This window comes from Suncus etruscus, chromosome 12, assembly GCF_024139225.1.
Source record: "Suncus etruscus isolate mSunEtr1 chromosome 12, mSunEtr1.pri.cur, whole genome shotgun sequence".
NCBI lineage: Eukaryota > Metazoa > Chordata > Mammalia > Eulipotyphla > Soricidae > Suncus > Suncus etruscus.
In genome coordinates this window covers 32040421-32056952 of record NC_064859.1, presented here as the reverse complement: position 1 = coordinate 32056952, position 16532 = coordinate 32040421, and the positions used below count along the sequence as shown (strand labels likewise).

Sequence of the window (16532 nt, the reverse complement as noted above, 5' to 3'; positions counted from 1 at the left end):
AATAATTTTACATGTCTTTCTTTTTTTTTAAAGAGATGAAAAGGCAGAGATCAATACAGGAAGATACAAAGAAAGGAAATGAGGAGAAGGCAGCGATAACTGAAACTCAGAGGAAACCATCAGAAGATGAAGTGCTTAATGTATATTAATTTTTTGTGTGGTTTCATGATTGCCGATAATTCCAAACTATATGTGGAAATAGTGCCTTTATTTGTTAAAATGAGATGTTAGGTTTTTTAAGATGTCAATCTCCAGTGCATTCAAAGCAGAGTGAGAGGGGTGCACTGTTGAATTAGTCTGCAGTGTGGTGATAATTGTCAGATAAAAAAAAATGAATTTTTCAGAGTTCCATAGCCCCAGCTTCCTTGAGACATTTCCATCAGGGCACTTCCCATAAAGAGATTCCAGTATTGATCTACCGGGAGGATTTTAATTATTACAATAGCAGATACCGCAGAGCTGCAGTTAGAGGGAAAAGTCACATGAGACCTGCTAGAATTTCTCAGCCAACCCATTTTGTTGGCTTGGGTTAATGGGTGTTCAACCTTTCCATTATCCAGATCAGCCGTGAATTACTAGCTGAATGATGTTTGCATTAATATAATATATATGGTAATTTCTTCACTTAATTAACGGGGAGGTTCAGCTCAGTAGGGGTATGGGCTGATCATGTGTAAAATTGATTTGTGAGGGAAATATTTGATAGACCGCAGGGAGAAAGCTGCTTTTGATGGACAGCTGTGGGACAGAAGCAGGAAGAACAAGTTTTAACTTGTATTTTCTCAGGAAGCATAGCTCTCTTCAGTGGTACTAATTTTGTATTGTCTATAGTTTATCTAAATGATTCCACTATTTTTACTCTTAAAGTAATCTTTGCTATATTTAAAAATCCAAATGAGTATGTTCGGAGTTACCAAATACATTTTTGAGCCCCTAAATCTTCTCATTTATAAGTTGTACTAGGACTTTTCCAAGTACAAGTGTCTAGGACTAATCAGTGATAGACACTAATGAAATATTTGGTAACTAATAGTAAGAATACTTAAGTGTTTTGGTTATTCATTTTAACAAAAGTAATTAAATTACACATGTTATTACTGTTTTTAACTGAGTCACTTAGTAAAAACAGTTGTTTTTTGTCATTTATCACTTATGTTCTCATGTCTTTGTCACTAATATTTTTTTTAATGATCATATTTGTTTTTTTAGATAGGGATCAGAAAGAAAAGGTCCATCTTCATTAATGCTCTGCTCTCTGGCAGATGGACACAAAACAGCACAGATTATTTTGAGTTTTAAAGTTGATGTCAACATGTGTTCTATTATATATTTGTCATGATTCATATTAAAATGAGAGAAAATTTAGTAATCTTTCAAAATATGATTTGTTTGATTAAGGGAGCCAAGAAACAATCAGTTTTATAACTTAAAATTTTTTCAACTTAAACTTTAAAAATACTTTAAAGATTTTAACAGCTAATATAAACTGAATCTACATGTAAGGACAAATTATCTAATAGTTCCAGAGATAAGTCATGTATATAATCATGTTTGTTAATCATGATGAGAATTGTGAAAAAAAACATGCTCTTAAATAACATAAAATTTTATTTATTGTTTAATAGTATCAGATAATGATTCCTATGGCTTCTTAGAGTTTACTATGCTTTAGATATTGAAGAAATTGGACAAAAGAGGATTGACAGTATTTACTTCTCTGAATGAAAAATGTTAAAAGGTGCTTGTGATAGTAGTGTTAATGGAGAGAGTAAGCTCTTCAGTACATTTCTCCATTATTACTTAGCTTTTTAGGAAATTTAGCCCTGGTAATGTCTCAAGATAAATAAGAATTCCAAAGGAAATTATAATTAGGTCATAACGATTCCATAAATCATAACCCTCTTCCCTAATGATATTGGCACCTTACAATAGCATTTCTACTTCAAATAAAACTACCAAGGGTAATTATTTTTACATGCATGTTTGTAAAAAGTTTTTAATTGAAACCCATATTTGGTTAAGTGGAAGATTAACTAGATTGTTGTATTAGTTCCATTAGATCCTCTGTGGCTGGGTATGAAACCACCTATGAAGTTAGAATTTGAGCTTTAATAATTAGTAATACATCAACAGAACTATATTTGCAGCAGCCAATGTAGTGAAAATAAGAGGTCTTAGAAGCCTTGTTTATCATTTTTTAAAATACTATAGTATATGAACTATTTTTAATTTGATGTTTTTCTAAGAAAAAATGTCTGAAATTTTACAATAAATGCTCTAAGAATCAATTAACTCAAATCAATTAAACACAATATTTTCATATTATACCTTGGAATTAAAGGAGTCGATTGTGTTTGTTTTGTCAATCGGATGAAAATTGTCTTCTAGCCTTGTCCATTTTTAACTAATTCTGGTTTAACTCAGAATTTTTTCCTAATACAGTATCAACTTTTTTTTAACCTGACAAAACTGATTGTTAAATTATAAATGCAATGCTAAGTAGCTGAAACTCTCCCTATTGGCACAAGTTTGCTGTACTCAATACATTGAACGATTTTTTGAATCTCAGGGAGTTAGTTGCCTTTTAGTGCTAAGGGTAATACTAAGGGTGCATTTCGTACTCTAGGTAAGTGCTTTACTAAGTGTTTGTAGAAAAGCAAACTGCAGCTTACAAGTGATTTTTTTTTTCTTCCTGTTTGTTCTCGTTAACAGAAAGGGTTCAAAGACACCAGTCAGTATGTTGTAGGAGAATTGGCAGCACTAGAGAATGAGCAAAAGCAAATTGACACCCGTGCCGCGCTGGTGGAGAAGCGCCTTCGCTATCTCATGGACACAGGTACGGTGCCCAATTACACTGTAAACAGTTTTGGCAAATTGAGCGTTCACAAACTCTTATAGAGTTTTGAAAGTGTGAATCTTTGAAGCCTGAATGTTCAGCAGAACTGCCTTGAAAATAAAAAGGCTGCGATTTGCAGCCACCTCTCTGGGCCCTGGTGATAAGAGTGCCTTCATGGGAAGTGATAACTCGCCCTGATACCGTGTGAGCCAGCACTATTGAACAGTGTGCTCATCCATGCAGAGTTGGAATACACATCTGTGCCTCATTGATATGCCATTGCTTTAAAAAAAAAAAAAAAGTAAGATCTTCACTGTTCTACTGATTCATTGGGGAAAAAAAAACATTTGGCCAGCTAAAGCCATGTACTGCATGAAACAGAGCGCTATGCATAGGGGACGGCTTTATGGACTAGATCACTGAAATTTGAGAATACTATCTGGTTACTGATGCTCACAATTTTTTTTCCCAAGAGAACAGGTTTTTAAAAGTCTGTAACACTTTGTGTCACAGTTGCATTTCAAAGGATTAAAGTATATAGGATGGGTTTTCAAAAATGGGGTAAAGCAGCAAGTTAGCTCCTAACCAGAGGATAGATTTGCATTTAATGCTGATGGCCTATAGTGATTTAATAGATATAAGTACACAGTAATCCTGTTGAGGTGGGAAGACTAAGGAAACACACACAACACAATGTATTTCTTTAAAATTACTTATAGCGTGGGTTAAAAAGAGAAATAAATTCAACTAATTGTGCCTAATTAAAAGTAGATTATTTGTAAAGAAAAATGTCAAAATATAAAAGTGGAAAATTCATGTTAAATACCATTTAATCTGCTTTAAATAATTTTCTGATAGTGTTGATTTACATTAGTAAAATAGTAAAATAGAGACATGTACATACTATTAGTAATAATGGATATTTTTGTTTGTTTGTTTGTTTTGTTTTGGGGCCACACCCGGCAGTGCTCAGGGGTTACTCCTGGCTGTCTGCTCAGAAATAGCTCCTGGCAGGCACGGGGGACCATATGGGACACCGGGACTCGAACCAACCACCTTTGGTCCTGGATCCGCTGCTTGCAAGGCAAACGCTGCTATGCTATCTCTCCGGGCCCAATAATGGATATTTTAGCATTGGAAAACTTCTTGAACTTTTTCTTATTTATTTGCAAAAATTTATTTGCAGTTAAAGAATTCCTCCAAAAAAAAATATTTGCATCTGAAAATGCTTAAGAAAATACGTTAGTTTAAAAAAAAAAAAGAAAGAAAGAAAATACCTTCATTTTTAATCTGCTCTCTTTGGATTTCAAACTGTATTTTCTGGGCTGGTGAGATAGCTCAAAGAACTGGAGTATATGCTTTGCATGCAGGAGGCCCAAGTTCAATACCTGGCATCATAAGGTCCCTGTGCGCCACAGACAGCTACCCACAACAACTAACTGGGATTACCTCTCAAACATTGCTACTGGGTGTGGCACAAAAACAATTGCAGCAACATAAAGCCTAGCAAAGTTGAAGAACTAGAGTTTATGATACTGAATAAAGTCAGTCAGAAGACAATGCTTTCTAATCATTTGTGGGATGTTAAAAAAATATAAGGGAGTCAAAAGCAAAAGAACTGGGAAACAGACTCTGGTAATGGGTGTGATGTTGGGAATGAAGTATGCATGAAACTGTCATTTACAGTTTAGTAAATCACAATATCTCAGTAAGACCCTAGAGAAAAAAGAGGCCAGCAAATCAAATTGTGTTCTATGAAACCCTTGAGCTTCTTCTGTGGCACTTTATAGATTGCCAGGATAATAATAGAGCATAAAGGAGAGAGCCACCTGGCTTTCTTATCATAACACTGAGTAATTCTGAGTTTATTTATCTGAAATAGCAAGCTTCTTGGATGGTTTCACTTAAAGAAAGGTTATTTATACAGTTTAAAAGTTAAAACCAGGGCCTGAGAGGTGGCGCTAGAGGTAAGGTGTCTGCTTTGCAAGCGCTAGCTAAGGAAGGACCGCAGTTCGATCCCCCTGCATCCCATATGGTCCCCCCAAGCCAGGGGCAATTTCTGAGCACTTAACCAGGAGTAACCCCGAGCACAAATGGGTGTGGCCCAAAAAAAAACAAAAAAATTATTTTTCCAAGCTGTTATATAACCTCAACATACAGAGAAGACCAAGGTACAGGAAAAGTTCACAGGAAAAGAAGCCAGAGAGATAGTACAGAGGGTAGGGCATTTGCCTTGCATGCAGCTGACCAGAATTTAATCCCCAGCACCACATATTGGTGATCCCTCAGTAAAGAGTCAGGAGAAGTCCTGAGCATTGCTGGGTATGGCCAGAACAGTGTAAGAAAAAAGAAAAGCTTATGGTCACACATAGATCAGTTAGTGGCTGAACTAGGACAAGATTCAAATTACCAGGACCATGTCACACAAGAAACTTCATACCACACAGATTATAGGCCAACAGCCTGTTTTGTTTGCTCATTTTCTTTGGGTTCTAGAAACTTATGAAAATATTATGTTATCAATATAAGATGTAAATTTATTTATGGAACTATGTCTCAAGACTTCCGAGTAAATGATTGAAACCACAGATACACTGAAACTTCTATATAGACTTCTTTTTTCTATAGAAACATACCTATATGTTTATATATACATAATAATAAGACTTATAAGTTAAAGTAAGAGTAACGACAAATAGTTGTTAAAATAGTAATAATTAGAAACATTTAAACAATATACTTTAATATTTATATGGATATTTTGTCTCAAAACACTCTACCTTACTATTGTACACAGTACATTTTTTACTGCATCTACCCACAGGTAACTAAAACCTGACTGAAGCAGGATGCTATAGAGTGTAATTTCTGTAATACATACTAAAATTGCTTTCTTAAATATTTTATAAAACCTGCTCCTTTATTTTTGTTATATAAATTAATTTTGCAGATATTTTTAAGTAGACTACCTTTCCCAGTTGGGTTGGGTAAATTATATCAAATGTCTTATACCTCCAGCAATTCTTTTTTTCTTATCTTTGTATGTACTTGGAGCTTAATTTTTTATGGATTTTAACCAAAATAGACTCAAGTTCTTCCCATTCTTCATACTATAAATGAAGTCTTGAAGCAGTTTCACTGTAACTACAGATCACACTTATATTTTTAAAGATAGTAATGGACTCCCATTGATTATAAAATTCCTTTTGGGTTTTATATTTCTTATTACAAAAGACAGAACTTGACTTAATGTTAATCTTCTACTGTACTTTTAGGTAAAAATTAACAGAGTCCCAGTTTGATAAATTCCAAGAATCTCCATTAGTTCCAACTTTTCCTCTATTATAGTAATTTAGCATATTTTATGTTGCTTTTTATGTCTTTTAATCTCACCTTTAGAATAAAGTAAAGCAGATCAGATCCATATTCCTTACATAATGTAAAAAAATCAAGGCTTACGGGGCCAGCATGGTGGCGCTAGAGGTAAGGTGTCTGCCTTGCCAGCGCTAGCCTAGGACGGACCGCAGTTCCAATATGGTCCCCTAAGCGAGGAGTGACTTCTGGTGTGCCCCCGCACCCCCCAAAACAAATCAAGGCTTAGATAGGGGGTTAAGACTTATTTAAGATGGCATAACTGTGGCTTAATTAAGGAGTTGAATGAAATTTTTCAGCTTTCTAGTTCTTGGTCATTTTTCTTCTTATATCATCTTATACCTTATAAAGGACATACTTTATATTTCAGTTTTTTCACACTGTTGATACTATCTGTATTTTTATTTATTTACAGGGTATGAAAGTAGCCATTTTACTTATTATTTTTAATGATTAAGACTTTTTTTTTTTTTTTTTTTTTTTTTTTTGGTTTTTGGGCCACACCCGTTTGATGCTCAGGGGCTACTCCTGGCTATGCGCTCAGAAGTCGCTCCTGGCTTGGGGGACCATATGGGATGCCGGGGGATCGAACCGCGGTCTGTCCTACGCTAGTGCTTGCAAGGCAGACACCTTACCTCTAGCGCCACCTTCCCGGCCCCAGATTAAGGCATTTTTTACAAAAATTTGTTTTTGGAAAGTATAAGCTAGCTCATGCCTCACAAAATGTTTTTTGCTTCATCATGCCTATCACCAGAGTTTAAAAATTTAACCATTTTACAACTTTAAAAAGTTTTCATCGCACTGTACTCATCAAGAATTATTTCTTTTTTCATCTAGTCCCTGAACGTCTTTTGAATAAGTTTTCTGTCTTCATGAATTTCCTCTACTTTAGTTTGTGTCAGTGGAATCAAGGAGAATTTGTTCTTTCCATTTGGCTTCTTGATTTGACATAATATTGTTTGTTTGGTTTTTTTTTTTTTTTTTTTTTTTTTTGGTTTTTGGGCCACACTGGTTTGACGCTCACGGGTTACTCCTGGCTATGAGTTCAGAAATCGCCCCTGGCTTGGGGGGACCATATGGGACGCCAGGGGATCAAACCGCTGTCCATCCTACGCTAGCGCTTGCAAGGCAGACACCTTACCTCTAGCGCCACCTTCCCGGCCCCAACATAATATTCTTAAGAGCCACAAGTGACAGTATAGCAAGTAGGGCTGTACTTGTTTTGCATATTTCTAATTCAGGTTTGATGTTGGCAACCCATATGGCTCCCCAAGGCTCTTCAGGAGTGATCCCTAATTCAGCCAGGAATAAGCCCTGAGCACAGCTGGGTATGGCCACCCAAAAAAAATTTTTTTTTGCAGAGTTCATTCGTATTGTTTTTTTGGGTTTTTTTTCAGGGACTTTTTGGTTTTTTTTTTTTTGTTTTGTTTTGGTTTTTTGTTTTGGTTTTTTTTATTTTGGTTTTTGGGCCACGCCCATTTGATGCTCAGGGGTTACTCCTGGCTAAGCGCTCAGAAATTGCCCCTGGCTTGGGGGGACCATATGGGACGCTGGGGGATCGAACCTCGGTCCTTCCTTGGCTAGCGCTTGCAAGGCAAAAGCCTTACCTCTAGCTTGCCGGCCCCATTCATTCGTATTGTAACATGTACCACTGTATTATTTTATATAGTTAGGTAGGTACGTATATATATATTATATTTTGTATGTATATACCACACTATGTCTATTCATTGCCATTATTTTAAATATAGTATTGAGCATTTAGCTTTAGCTTTATTCTACATTGTGACTACCATGAACATTTCTTTGAGTCATTTAATTTCTTTGGAGTGTAAATTGAGGATTAGAATTGGCTGGTCATATGTTAATTCCCTTTAATTTTTTTGAAGCACTGTATTTATTTGGGGGGGGGGGTCGCATATCTGGCAGTGCTGAGGAATTTCTCCTGGCTCTGCTCTCAGGGATCACTCCAGGGAAGCTTAGAGGAGCATATAGGGTGCTGGGGACCAAACTCACATTACCAGCATGCAAGGCAAGCACTATGTATCTATACTAGCTCTCCAGCCCCCACTATATTTAATCTTAAATGGTTGAAAAGTTTATTGAAAAGTTGATTTATTAGAAATCAGAATACATTTCTCAAAAGTCATCTGCTATGCCCTCATACACATTAATTTAAAATTCAAGTAAAATAACATTAACAATTTACATAAAACTTGGATTTAGGTTCTCAGAGTTTGAATAGCTGTCAGCTCCTCTGACAAAAATTTATACATATTCAGAGGAAAAGAATGGTGCATAGATGATGATGATTTAATCAGTTGACATTGCTCCTGGGATGTTGCGAGAAAGCTCTAGCAAGGAATTAGTAGATGAATATAGGAGAGCTTCATGAGTCCTATAAGATGGGCATGTATGGGCCAAGGATAAAAAAGAAAGTGGAGAGAAGAAAGTGGAGAGGCTGGAGTGATAATACAGAAGATATGGTGCTTGCCTTGCACTCAGTCAACCTGGTTTTGATCCCAGGTATCCCATATGGTATCCTGAGCCCACTAGAAGTGATGTTTGAGCACAGAGCCAGAAGCTCTGTGCACAGCAAGGTGTCCCCCCACCAAAAAAAAAGTGGAAATGGAGGAGCAAATGTGACAAGCAAACCTAATATCCATCTGGGAAATAGTAATTAATGGCAGGGACAGTATAGCTATGGGGATTTATGAGCAATACCTTCCTAAATTAAGTCACCTGAATAATAATACCATGTAAATATGTTGTGTGTGTGTATGTGTATGTGTATGTGTATATGTGTGCATTCTGTTGTCCCACCTTGGAATCTAAAATTTTAATTCAAGTGCTAGACATTTTTTTCCTATCAGTTTATAATATTTGGGGAATTGATTTTAATAATTATTGAAAAGGGTGAAATTTTTTATTTCTAACACCTATAATTTTACATGATTATTTGTTTGGGAAGAATAACTTCCTACTGTTAAAAGTCAGGTATATGTTACAAGTTAACATTTTTGTTTTGTTGAATTTTTTTTTTTTTTTTGGTCTTTTGGAGACACACCCAGAAGTACTCTCCTGCCTTTGTGCTCAGGGGCCACTCCTAGATGTGCTCAGGGGCCATTCTTGGATATGCTGAGGCAACCATGTAATGCAAGGGATTAAATCAAAATCAGCTGCATACAAAATGTGTGCCTTAACTCCTGTACTCTCTCCAGCCCACAAATTGACATTTTTGTAAGTCCAGTTAATGAATATTCAATGATGTAACCCTTAAATAAAATGGTTTAAAATAGGGGCCGGAGAGATAGAATGGAGGTAAGGCATTTGCCTTTCATGCAGAAGGTCATTGGTTCGAATCCCGGCATCCCATATGGTCCCCTGAGCCTACCAGGAGCGATTTCTGAGCATGGAGCTAGGAGTAACCCCTGAGCACTGCCGGATATAACCCAACAACCAAAAAAAAAAAGTTTAAAATAGAAATGTTGATGAATCTTTTATTAATATTCTTCAAATATTGTTATTGTAATCAATGGTGTGCATTTTTCTATTCTGAGTGTTTGATGATTTTTTATTTTGAAATGCAGTGTTTAAACTACAGTTTTTATCGGTCAGAAATGTCCTTCAGTGACAAGTATGTGTGTCATATATGTGAATTCAATCTGAATTCAATCCCCAACATAGCAATAAACAAACTCAAAAAATTATAGTAAACCAAATAATAATTTGGAGGCATGAGAAGTGTTTTGTTTTTTTTTTTATTTGGAGACCCAGGCAAATAGAAGGTAATCCATTGTAGTGGATGTATCAAACTGCATGTGCATTAGCCCTTTGAACTATCTCCCAGTCCAGTCATTGGTTGTTATTGTAATTGTTGCTGCTGTTGTTTTATCTTATATTTATATCTTATATTTGTGGTGCCAACAATTGAGCCTTAGGACCCACATATCCATGGCAAGTGTTTTGCTGGTGAGCTACATCACTACTTCACTCCTATAATGTGGAGTCTTTTTAAATAACAGTCTTTCATTTATATTATTGTGTAAAAATTAAACACAATAAGAAATTATATTAAATAATATCATATTTTAACTTCAGCACTGAGTAAATGATTATGATAACTTCCTTAAGATTGTGCCAGGGGCTAGAGAGAGATAGTACGGTAGGTAGGATATTTACCTTGCACACAGTCAACCCAGGTTCAATCTCTGATCCCTGCATTTCATATAGTCCCCTGAACAGGGCCAGGTGTGACCCAAAAACCTAAACCAAAACAAAACAAAAGGACTGTGGCCAAAAATATTAATTCTATTGCTTTTGTAGATTATTTATTATAAAAAGCCACCAAGCACTTAAAAATGTTATTATACTTTTTGTTTGTCTTTTTTGATATTTTTGTTCGTTTAGTTTGGGGGCCATACCTTGCTGTGCTCTGGGTTTATTCCTTGTGCTCAGGAATAATCACTCTTTGGAGGACAATATGCTATGCTGGGGATTAGCCACATACAAAACAAGCACCTAAATCTGCTGAACTATCTCTCCAGCTCTAAAGTGTTAAATATAATAAAAGAAAATAGAGGGGCCGGAGAGATAGCACAGCGGTAAGGCGTTTGCCTTGCACGCAGCCAATCCAAGACGGACGGTGGTTTGAATCCCGGTATCCCATATGGTCCCCTGAGCCTTCCAGGAGCAATTTCTGAGCGCAGAGCCAGGCATGACCCCTGAGCGCTGCTGAGTGTGACCCAAAAACCAAAAAGGAAAATAAAATAAGAATTCCTAAAAGTTTTTATGGAACTGGAGAGATAGTATAGTGAGATAATACTATCCCTACAGCCCCCAAAATGTTAAAGATACTGAAAAAAAAACAAAAAAGACTCTTTAAAAGTCTTTTATGGAACCTAAGAGAGTACAGCTAGTAAATCTCTTGCCTGGCACCTGCCTATGCAGTTTGATCCCTGGTACAGCATATGGTTCCACCCAAACCCAGCCAAGGGAAGACTCCTGAATACAGAACCAGAAATATGCTCTGTGCAAAAAGACTACAATTAAAAGACAAATTAAAATTGAATTTTTACTGGGAATTTTCTCCTTTGAATCTGCAGAGTTATCTATATCTTTATTAAAATGACAATAGTGGCTAATATTTATCACATGTTTATTATATGTTCAGTTCTATGGAAATGCTTTATTTGCATTTTTCTTAACATCATTCTATGACATGTTCTATTAATAACCCAGAGCTATTAATAATTTTTTTTCAGTGAACCTACTGAGACTTAGAAAAGTAACTTGTCCACTGTCTGCACTCAAGTGGTGAAATAGGGAGTCAAGTCTAATCTTTTGGCTCTGAGGCCAAACTTCCACACAACACATGACAGAGTCACTGCTTTATTGCTTTTCTTCTTACTGTTGAACAGGTTTACCTGATTGTATTAATAATTCTCTGGAATCTTTGGAGTAATAAAAGAATATACATGCTTCTCATCAAGAAATCATCTAGCTCTTTGTTAACCTTTAAAAGATTCTGATATCTGGGCTGGAGAGATAGCATGGAGGTAGGGTGTTTGCCTTGCATGCAGAAGGATGATGGTTCGAATCCCGGCATCCCATATGATCCCCCGAGCCTCCTAGGAGCAATTTCTGAGCATAGAGCCAGGAGTAACCCCTGAGTTCTGCCGGGTATGACCCCCCCCCCAAAAAAAAAGTTTCTGATATCTGAAAACTTTAGCCTTCAGAGGATACTTTTTAATTCAGCATCACTTACTACTATATATAAATCTAGATTGTTTTGTTGGGTTATAGTTTGAGAGTTGTTTTTTGCAATATATTAATAAATAAGTATTCCTTTTTGTTTTGTTTTGGGATCATGCCCAGAAGTACTCAGAGTTTAATCTTGGCTCTGTCCTTGGAGATCACTCCTAATCGAGCCTGATGGACCATGTGGTGCTGTGGACCCAACCCAGGTCAGACTCATGCAAGGCAAGCACCCTGCCTGCAATACTCTATTCAGCCCCATGAAAGTGAATGTTTTGAATTACTGAGTTCCAAATTAATTACTATTCATTCATAATTTATGAGAGAGGATATGCATACATGTACAAACTTTTTTTTGTTAAAATTCGTGTGTCCAGAGAGCTAGAACAGGAGACAAGACTTGCCATGCAGAATTCTGTGACAGCCACATCCTGATTTATCCCCTGTATCACATATGGTCCCTTGAGCATCTTCAGGGAAGCCAAGAATAATACCTAAATACTACTGAATGGTGGCAAAAAATAAACAACCCCCACCTCAAAAAAAGAAATGGCATTATTTAAAATGGTACTATTACTGTTTTACCTACATAATTTTGTATGTCTCTCTTGTTTCATTTCATTCCAGAAGTTGCATTCAGAACTTTGTTCTAATTGAGTGTATTTATTTCCTCATAGACTTTAATGGTTAAATGTATTAACAAATTTAGTTAGATATAACTTAAACTAGTTATTAAATAGGTACTATTCATTATTTATACCCTGTAGATACCTGATAATGAACATGTTTATGGTTCTATATAAGGATTAGTTAAATAACAAAAACTCAATTGACCACCAATGATAAATATAATTGAATTAACAGAGCAGTAAAAAAAAAATGTGGACAAAATAAATATAGACAAGAGAATATGGGAAAGCTCTGTAGTGTTTTAGATTAATAGGCATGCAGAATTCTTCACATTTTTTATTACGTTGTCCCTAGATGAATTCAAAGTAATTGGGTGGTTAATTTTATTTACACAGAACCGTTCACAGCGCATTAAATAATAGAGATAATTGAACAAGAATTGTCAAGTGTGTACTGATATCAGACATATTACAGAAGGGAATGTGCATAAAACTTCATTTCTATGCAGCCATTGTTTATGGTAATTAAGTACACAGATTTATCCCTTGGTTGCCTTCCAAGCTTATGGCAACTGCTATTGTTGTGCTCCATTAATATGTAATCAGGAAATAGTTTAATTTTCTAATCTGCAGTTTGAGAATTCACTTTCTAACAACTCTTAATTACTGCATTGCCCTAATGATGCTCATGGTTATGAAAATTGAACCAATAAACTCAGTGGAAGAAGCCAGAGGGAATTATAATTCCAGAGGTGGTGCTTTCTTAATAAACTTGTTATGCCTTCACCAGAGGGAGCTCAGTGTCCTTCAAAAGCATTTAATTTTATATTTTAGAATTTGCATCTCCACTGTGTAAGGAGTTAAAATGTTTAGAATGTATTCTTCAAAAATTTGTTTATGAAAAAATGAGATAGTATTGATATCTTTAAAGCATTTTAGTCTTTCAAAAGTATTTAATGAATAAGTCATAAACTATATGTTTCCTGTTTTTTAATTGACATTGGAAACCTTACATTTGAAAATGTATTTATATTGCTAATCCACCTGAAAAAGTGTATAAGGAGTTATGTCTATGAAATACTTGAATTGTCTTTCGTTTTGATTGATTATACCACTTTAAACTCTACCCAGACTTCTTCATTTTTTTCTTATCCATTTGACTATAGAATTTAAAAACTGGTATGCCATTCAACTGTTCAGTAGTGGATACATGATTCTTCTTCCGTACCAATTTAGTTCATAGTTTAAACCAAGTTGACTCATGAAAGTTTTCTTAGGTTTATTTTATGAGATGAAAGATTTATGAGATGGGGCCAGAGCCATAGCACAGTGGTAGGGTGTTTGCCTTGCACGTAGCCAATACAGGATGGACCTTGGTTTGATCCCCGGCATCCCATTTGGTTCCCCAAGCCAGTAGCGATTTCTGAGTGCATAGCCATGAATAACCACTAATCATCACAGGGTGTCCCCCCCCCAAAAAAAAAAGATTGTATGAGGGGCTGAAGACATAGTACAACACCAAGTAGGGTGTTTATCTTGCTCACAGCTAACAAAGATTCCATCCCTGCTATCCCATATGGTCCCTCAACACCACCAGGATTATTCCTGAGCACCACTGGGTATGGCAAAATAAAACAAAAGATTGTATGAAAGTACAGTCTTTAACTGCTGACTGAGTGGGAGTAAATATTTGCACTCAACATATCAGATAAAGAGTCGGTTTCTAGTTTATACAAAGTACTCACAAAAATTAACTCTGCAAAATCTAAACACCATTAATAATGGGGAGAAAAATAATGGAAACTTATCTGTCAGATAAGGCCAATTTATGGCCAACAGTGCACATCGAAAAAATACTAATCATGACTTATCATTAGGAAATCCAAATGAAAGCAACAATAAGATATCATCTTATACCAGTGAGGGTGGCACATATCAAAAATATTGGGAACCAGGGGCCAGAGATAGCATGGAGGTAAGGCATTTGCCTTGTATGCAGAAGGTTGGTGATTCGAATCCCAGCATTCCATATGGTCCCCCGAGCCTGCCAGGAGCAATTAATAAATTAACGAATTAATTTATAAAATTTATAAAGAGTTTTTATATACTAAAATCTTGTTATTAAGGTTTAATTGACATGCTGGCACTTTGAGGAAATTCTTTGGTTTTATGCAGCAGTTTGAGCACTTGGGCTTAAAAAGGTTAACCATCACTGCTAGTGAGGAAAAGGAAAAAATTGAATGGGGAAGGATAAAGACAGACACCTATGAAATGATGGTAGACAAGGGCAAAGGAGTCTAAAGGTACATTAGTGGTATTAAGAAAGGACAGAATTGGGCCCGGAGAGATAGGACAGCAGTGTTTGCCTTGCAGGCTGCCAATCCAGGACCAAAGGTGGTTGGTTCGAATCCCGGTGTCCCATATGGTCCCTTGTGCCTGCCAGGAGCTATTTCTGAGCAGACAGCCAGGAGAAACCCCTGAGCACCACCGGGTGTGGCCCAAACACCAAAAAAAGAAAGGACAGAATTAAATATCTAAGCCAGAGTCAACAATGATGAAATCATGAGGCCCAAACTTTAATAGTCAAACTTAAAAGGTTGCTGTAATAATGTGAGACTGGGATGGGAGATGGTGGCATGGGATGGACTCTGGGAATATTGGTGGAGGGAGGTTGACACTGGTGGTGGGACTGGCCCTGAAACATTCTTTGTAAATCACAATGGTTTAAATTTTTAAAAAATTTAAATAGAAAATAAAAAGAACGCACAATCCTTTTGTCACATATAATTTGATGTGTTTTGGATATTCTTTGTGGCTCATATCTAGTGGTTCTTAAGGACTGATTGCTGGCTCTATGCTCAGAGATTATCCTCACAGACTTGGAGTACCATATGGGGCTCTGGGAAACAAACTCCACATGCAAAGAAGTTGTACTATTGCTCTGACCCTTTAGCCATGCATGTTATTTCTCAAGCTAATTTATGACACTGGGAATGAACAAGACTCATCACTTGGGGAGAGGGGGTTGGGCCACACCTGGCAACACTCAGGTTACTTCTGGCTCTGCACTCAGAAATTGCTCCTGATAGGCTTGGGGAACCATATGGGATGCTGGGGATCAAACCCAGGTCAGTCCTGGATCAACCTTGTGCAAGGCAAACAACCTACCGCTATGCTGTCACTCTGGCCCTTCTCTCATCATTATTTTTCATAAATCTAATCCAGCCTAGTGAGTTATTAGTAACACAGATTCAGCTAAACATTTGCCCATACAGTATATGAAAATAATCTTGTTGGCATTGGAAACAGTGCAGGGGATAAGGCTTTTGCTTGCTTGTGGCATATCCTAGTTCAGCCCCAAGTACAACTGGGTGATCCCTTATCAGAGAATCAGAAGTACGCCCTGGGCAACACCAGGTATGGCCCCAAAACTGAAAAAGGGAAATATAAGAGTAGCTCTCATTCAATGAAAATAGAAAAGAATGTCATAAAATAGACTTCACTAGTTCAATAGTTTAAACTCTTAATAGTTTAAAATAGGAAAAATGGACTTTAATAGTTTAGGTAATTTTCAATATAATAAAATTTGTCATCTAATACTTAATTTTTAAAATTAAGTTTCAATCATTACCTTGACTTTGATTGTAATTGTATTTTGCTAGTGGATTTTATATTGCTAGTTAATTTTACGTTGTTAGATTTTATATCATTAATATTCTGAAATTACATCTACACTAAGAATTATTTTTTCAAATTTTAGCATGCGTGAAAATACATAATAATACAGATTCTTAGCCCTGTTCCTATATCTTCTATACCTATACTTGTTCCTACCATCTCTTCATTGATATAGTATGTAGGAGATAAAGTAGGGCCTGAGAACCTGCATTTTTTTAATATTTTCTTTCATTCTAAGATAATAATCCACAGTTTTCCCT

At 36.2% G+C, this 16532-nt stretch overlaps 1 protein-coding gene across 4 annotated transcripts in view; it reads left to right on the top strand.

The window, feature by feature from the left end:
• Positions 1 to 16532, top strand: part of EHBP1 (EH domain binding protein 1) — a 291044-nt gene that overhangs the window by 236191 nt on the left and 38321 nt on the right. For 3 of the 4 annotated variants that reach the window (XM_049784722.1, XM_049784723.1, XM_049784721.1), the window contains 2 exons: positions 34 to 140; positions 2713 to 2836. In XM_049784722.1, the coding sequence (XP_049640679.1) occupies positions 34 to 140; positions 2713 to 2836 (231 nt within the window). The remainder of the gene's footprint in view (positions 1 to 33; positions 141 to 2712; positions 2837 to 16532) is intronic. The other variant, XM_049784724.1, reaches the window with a different exon arrangement.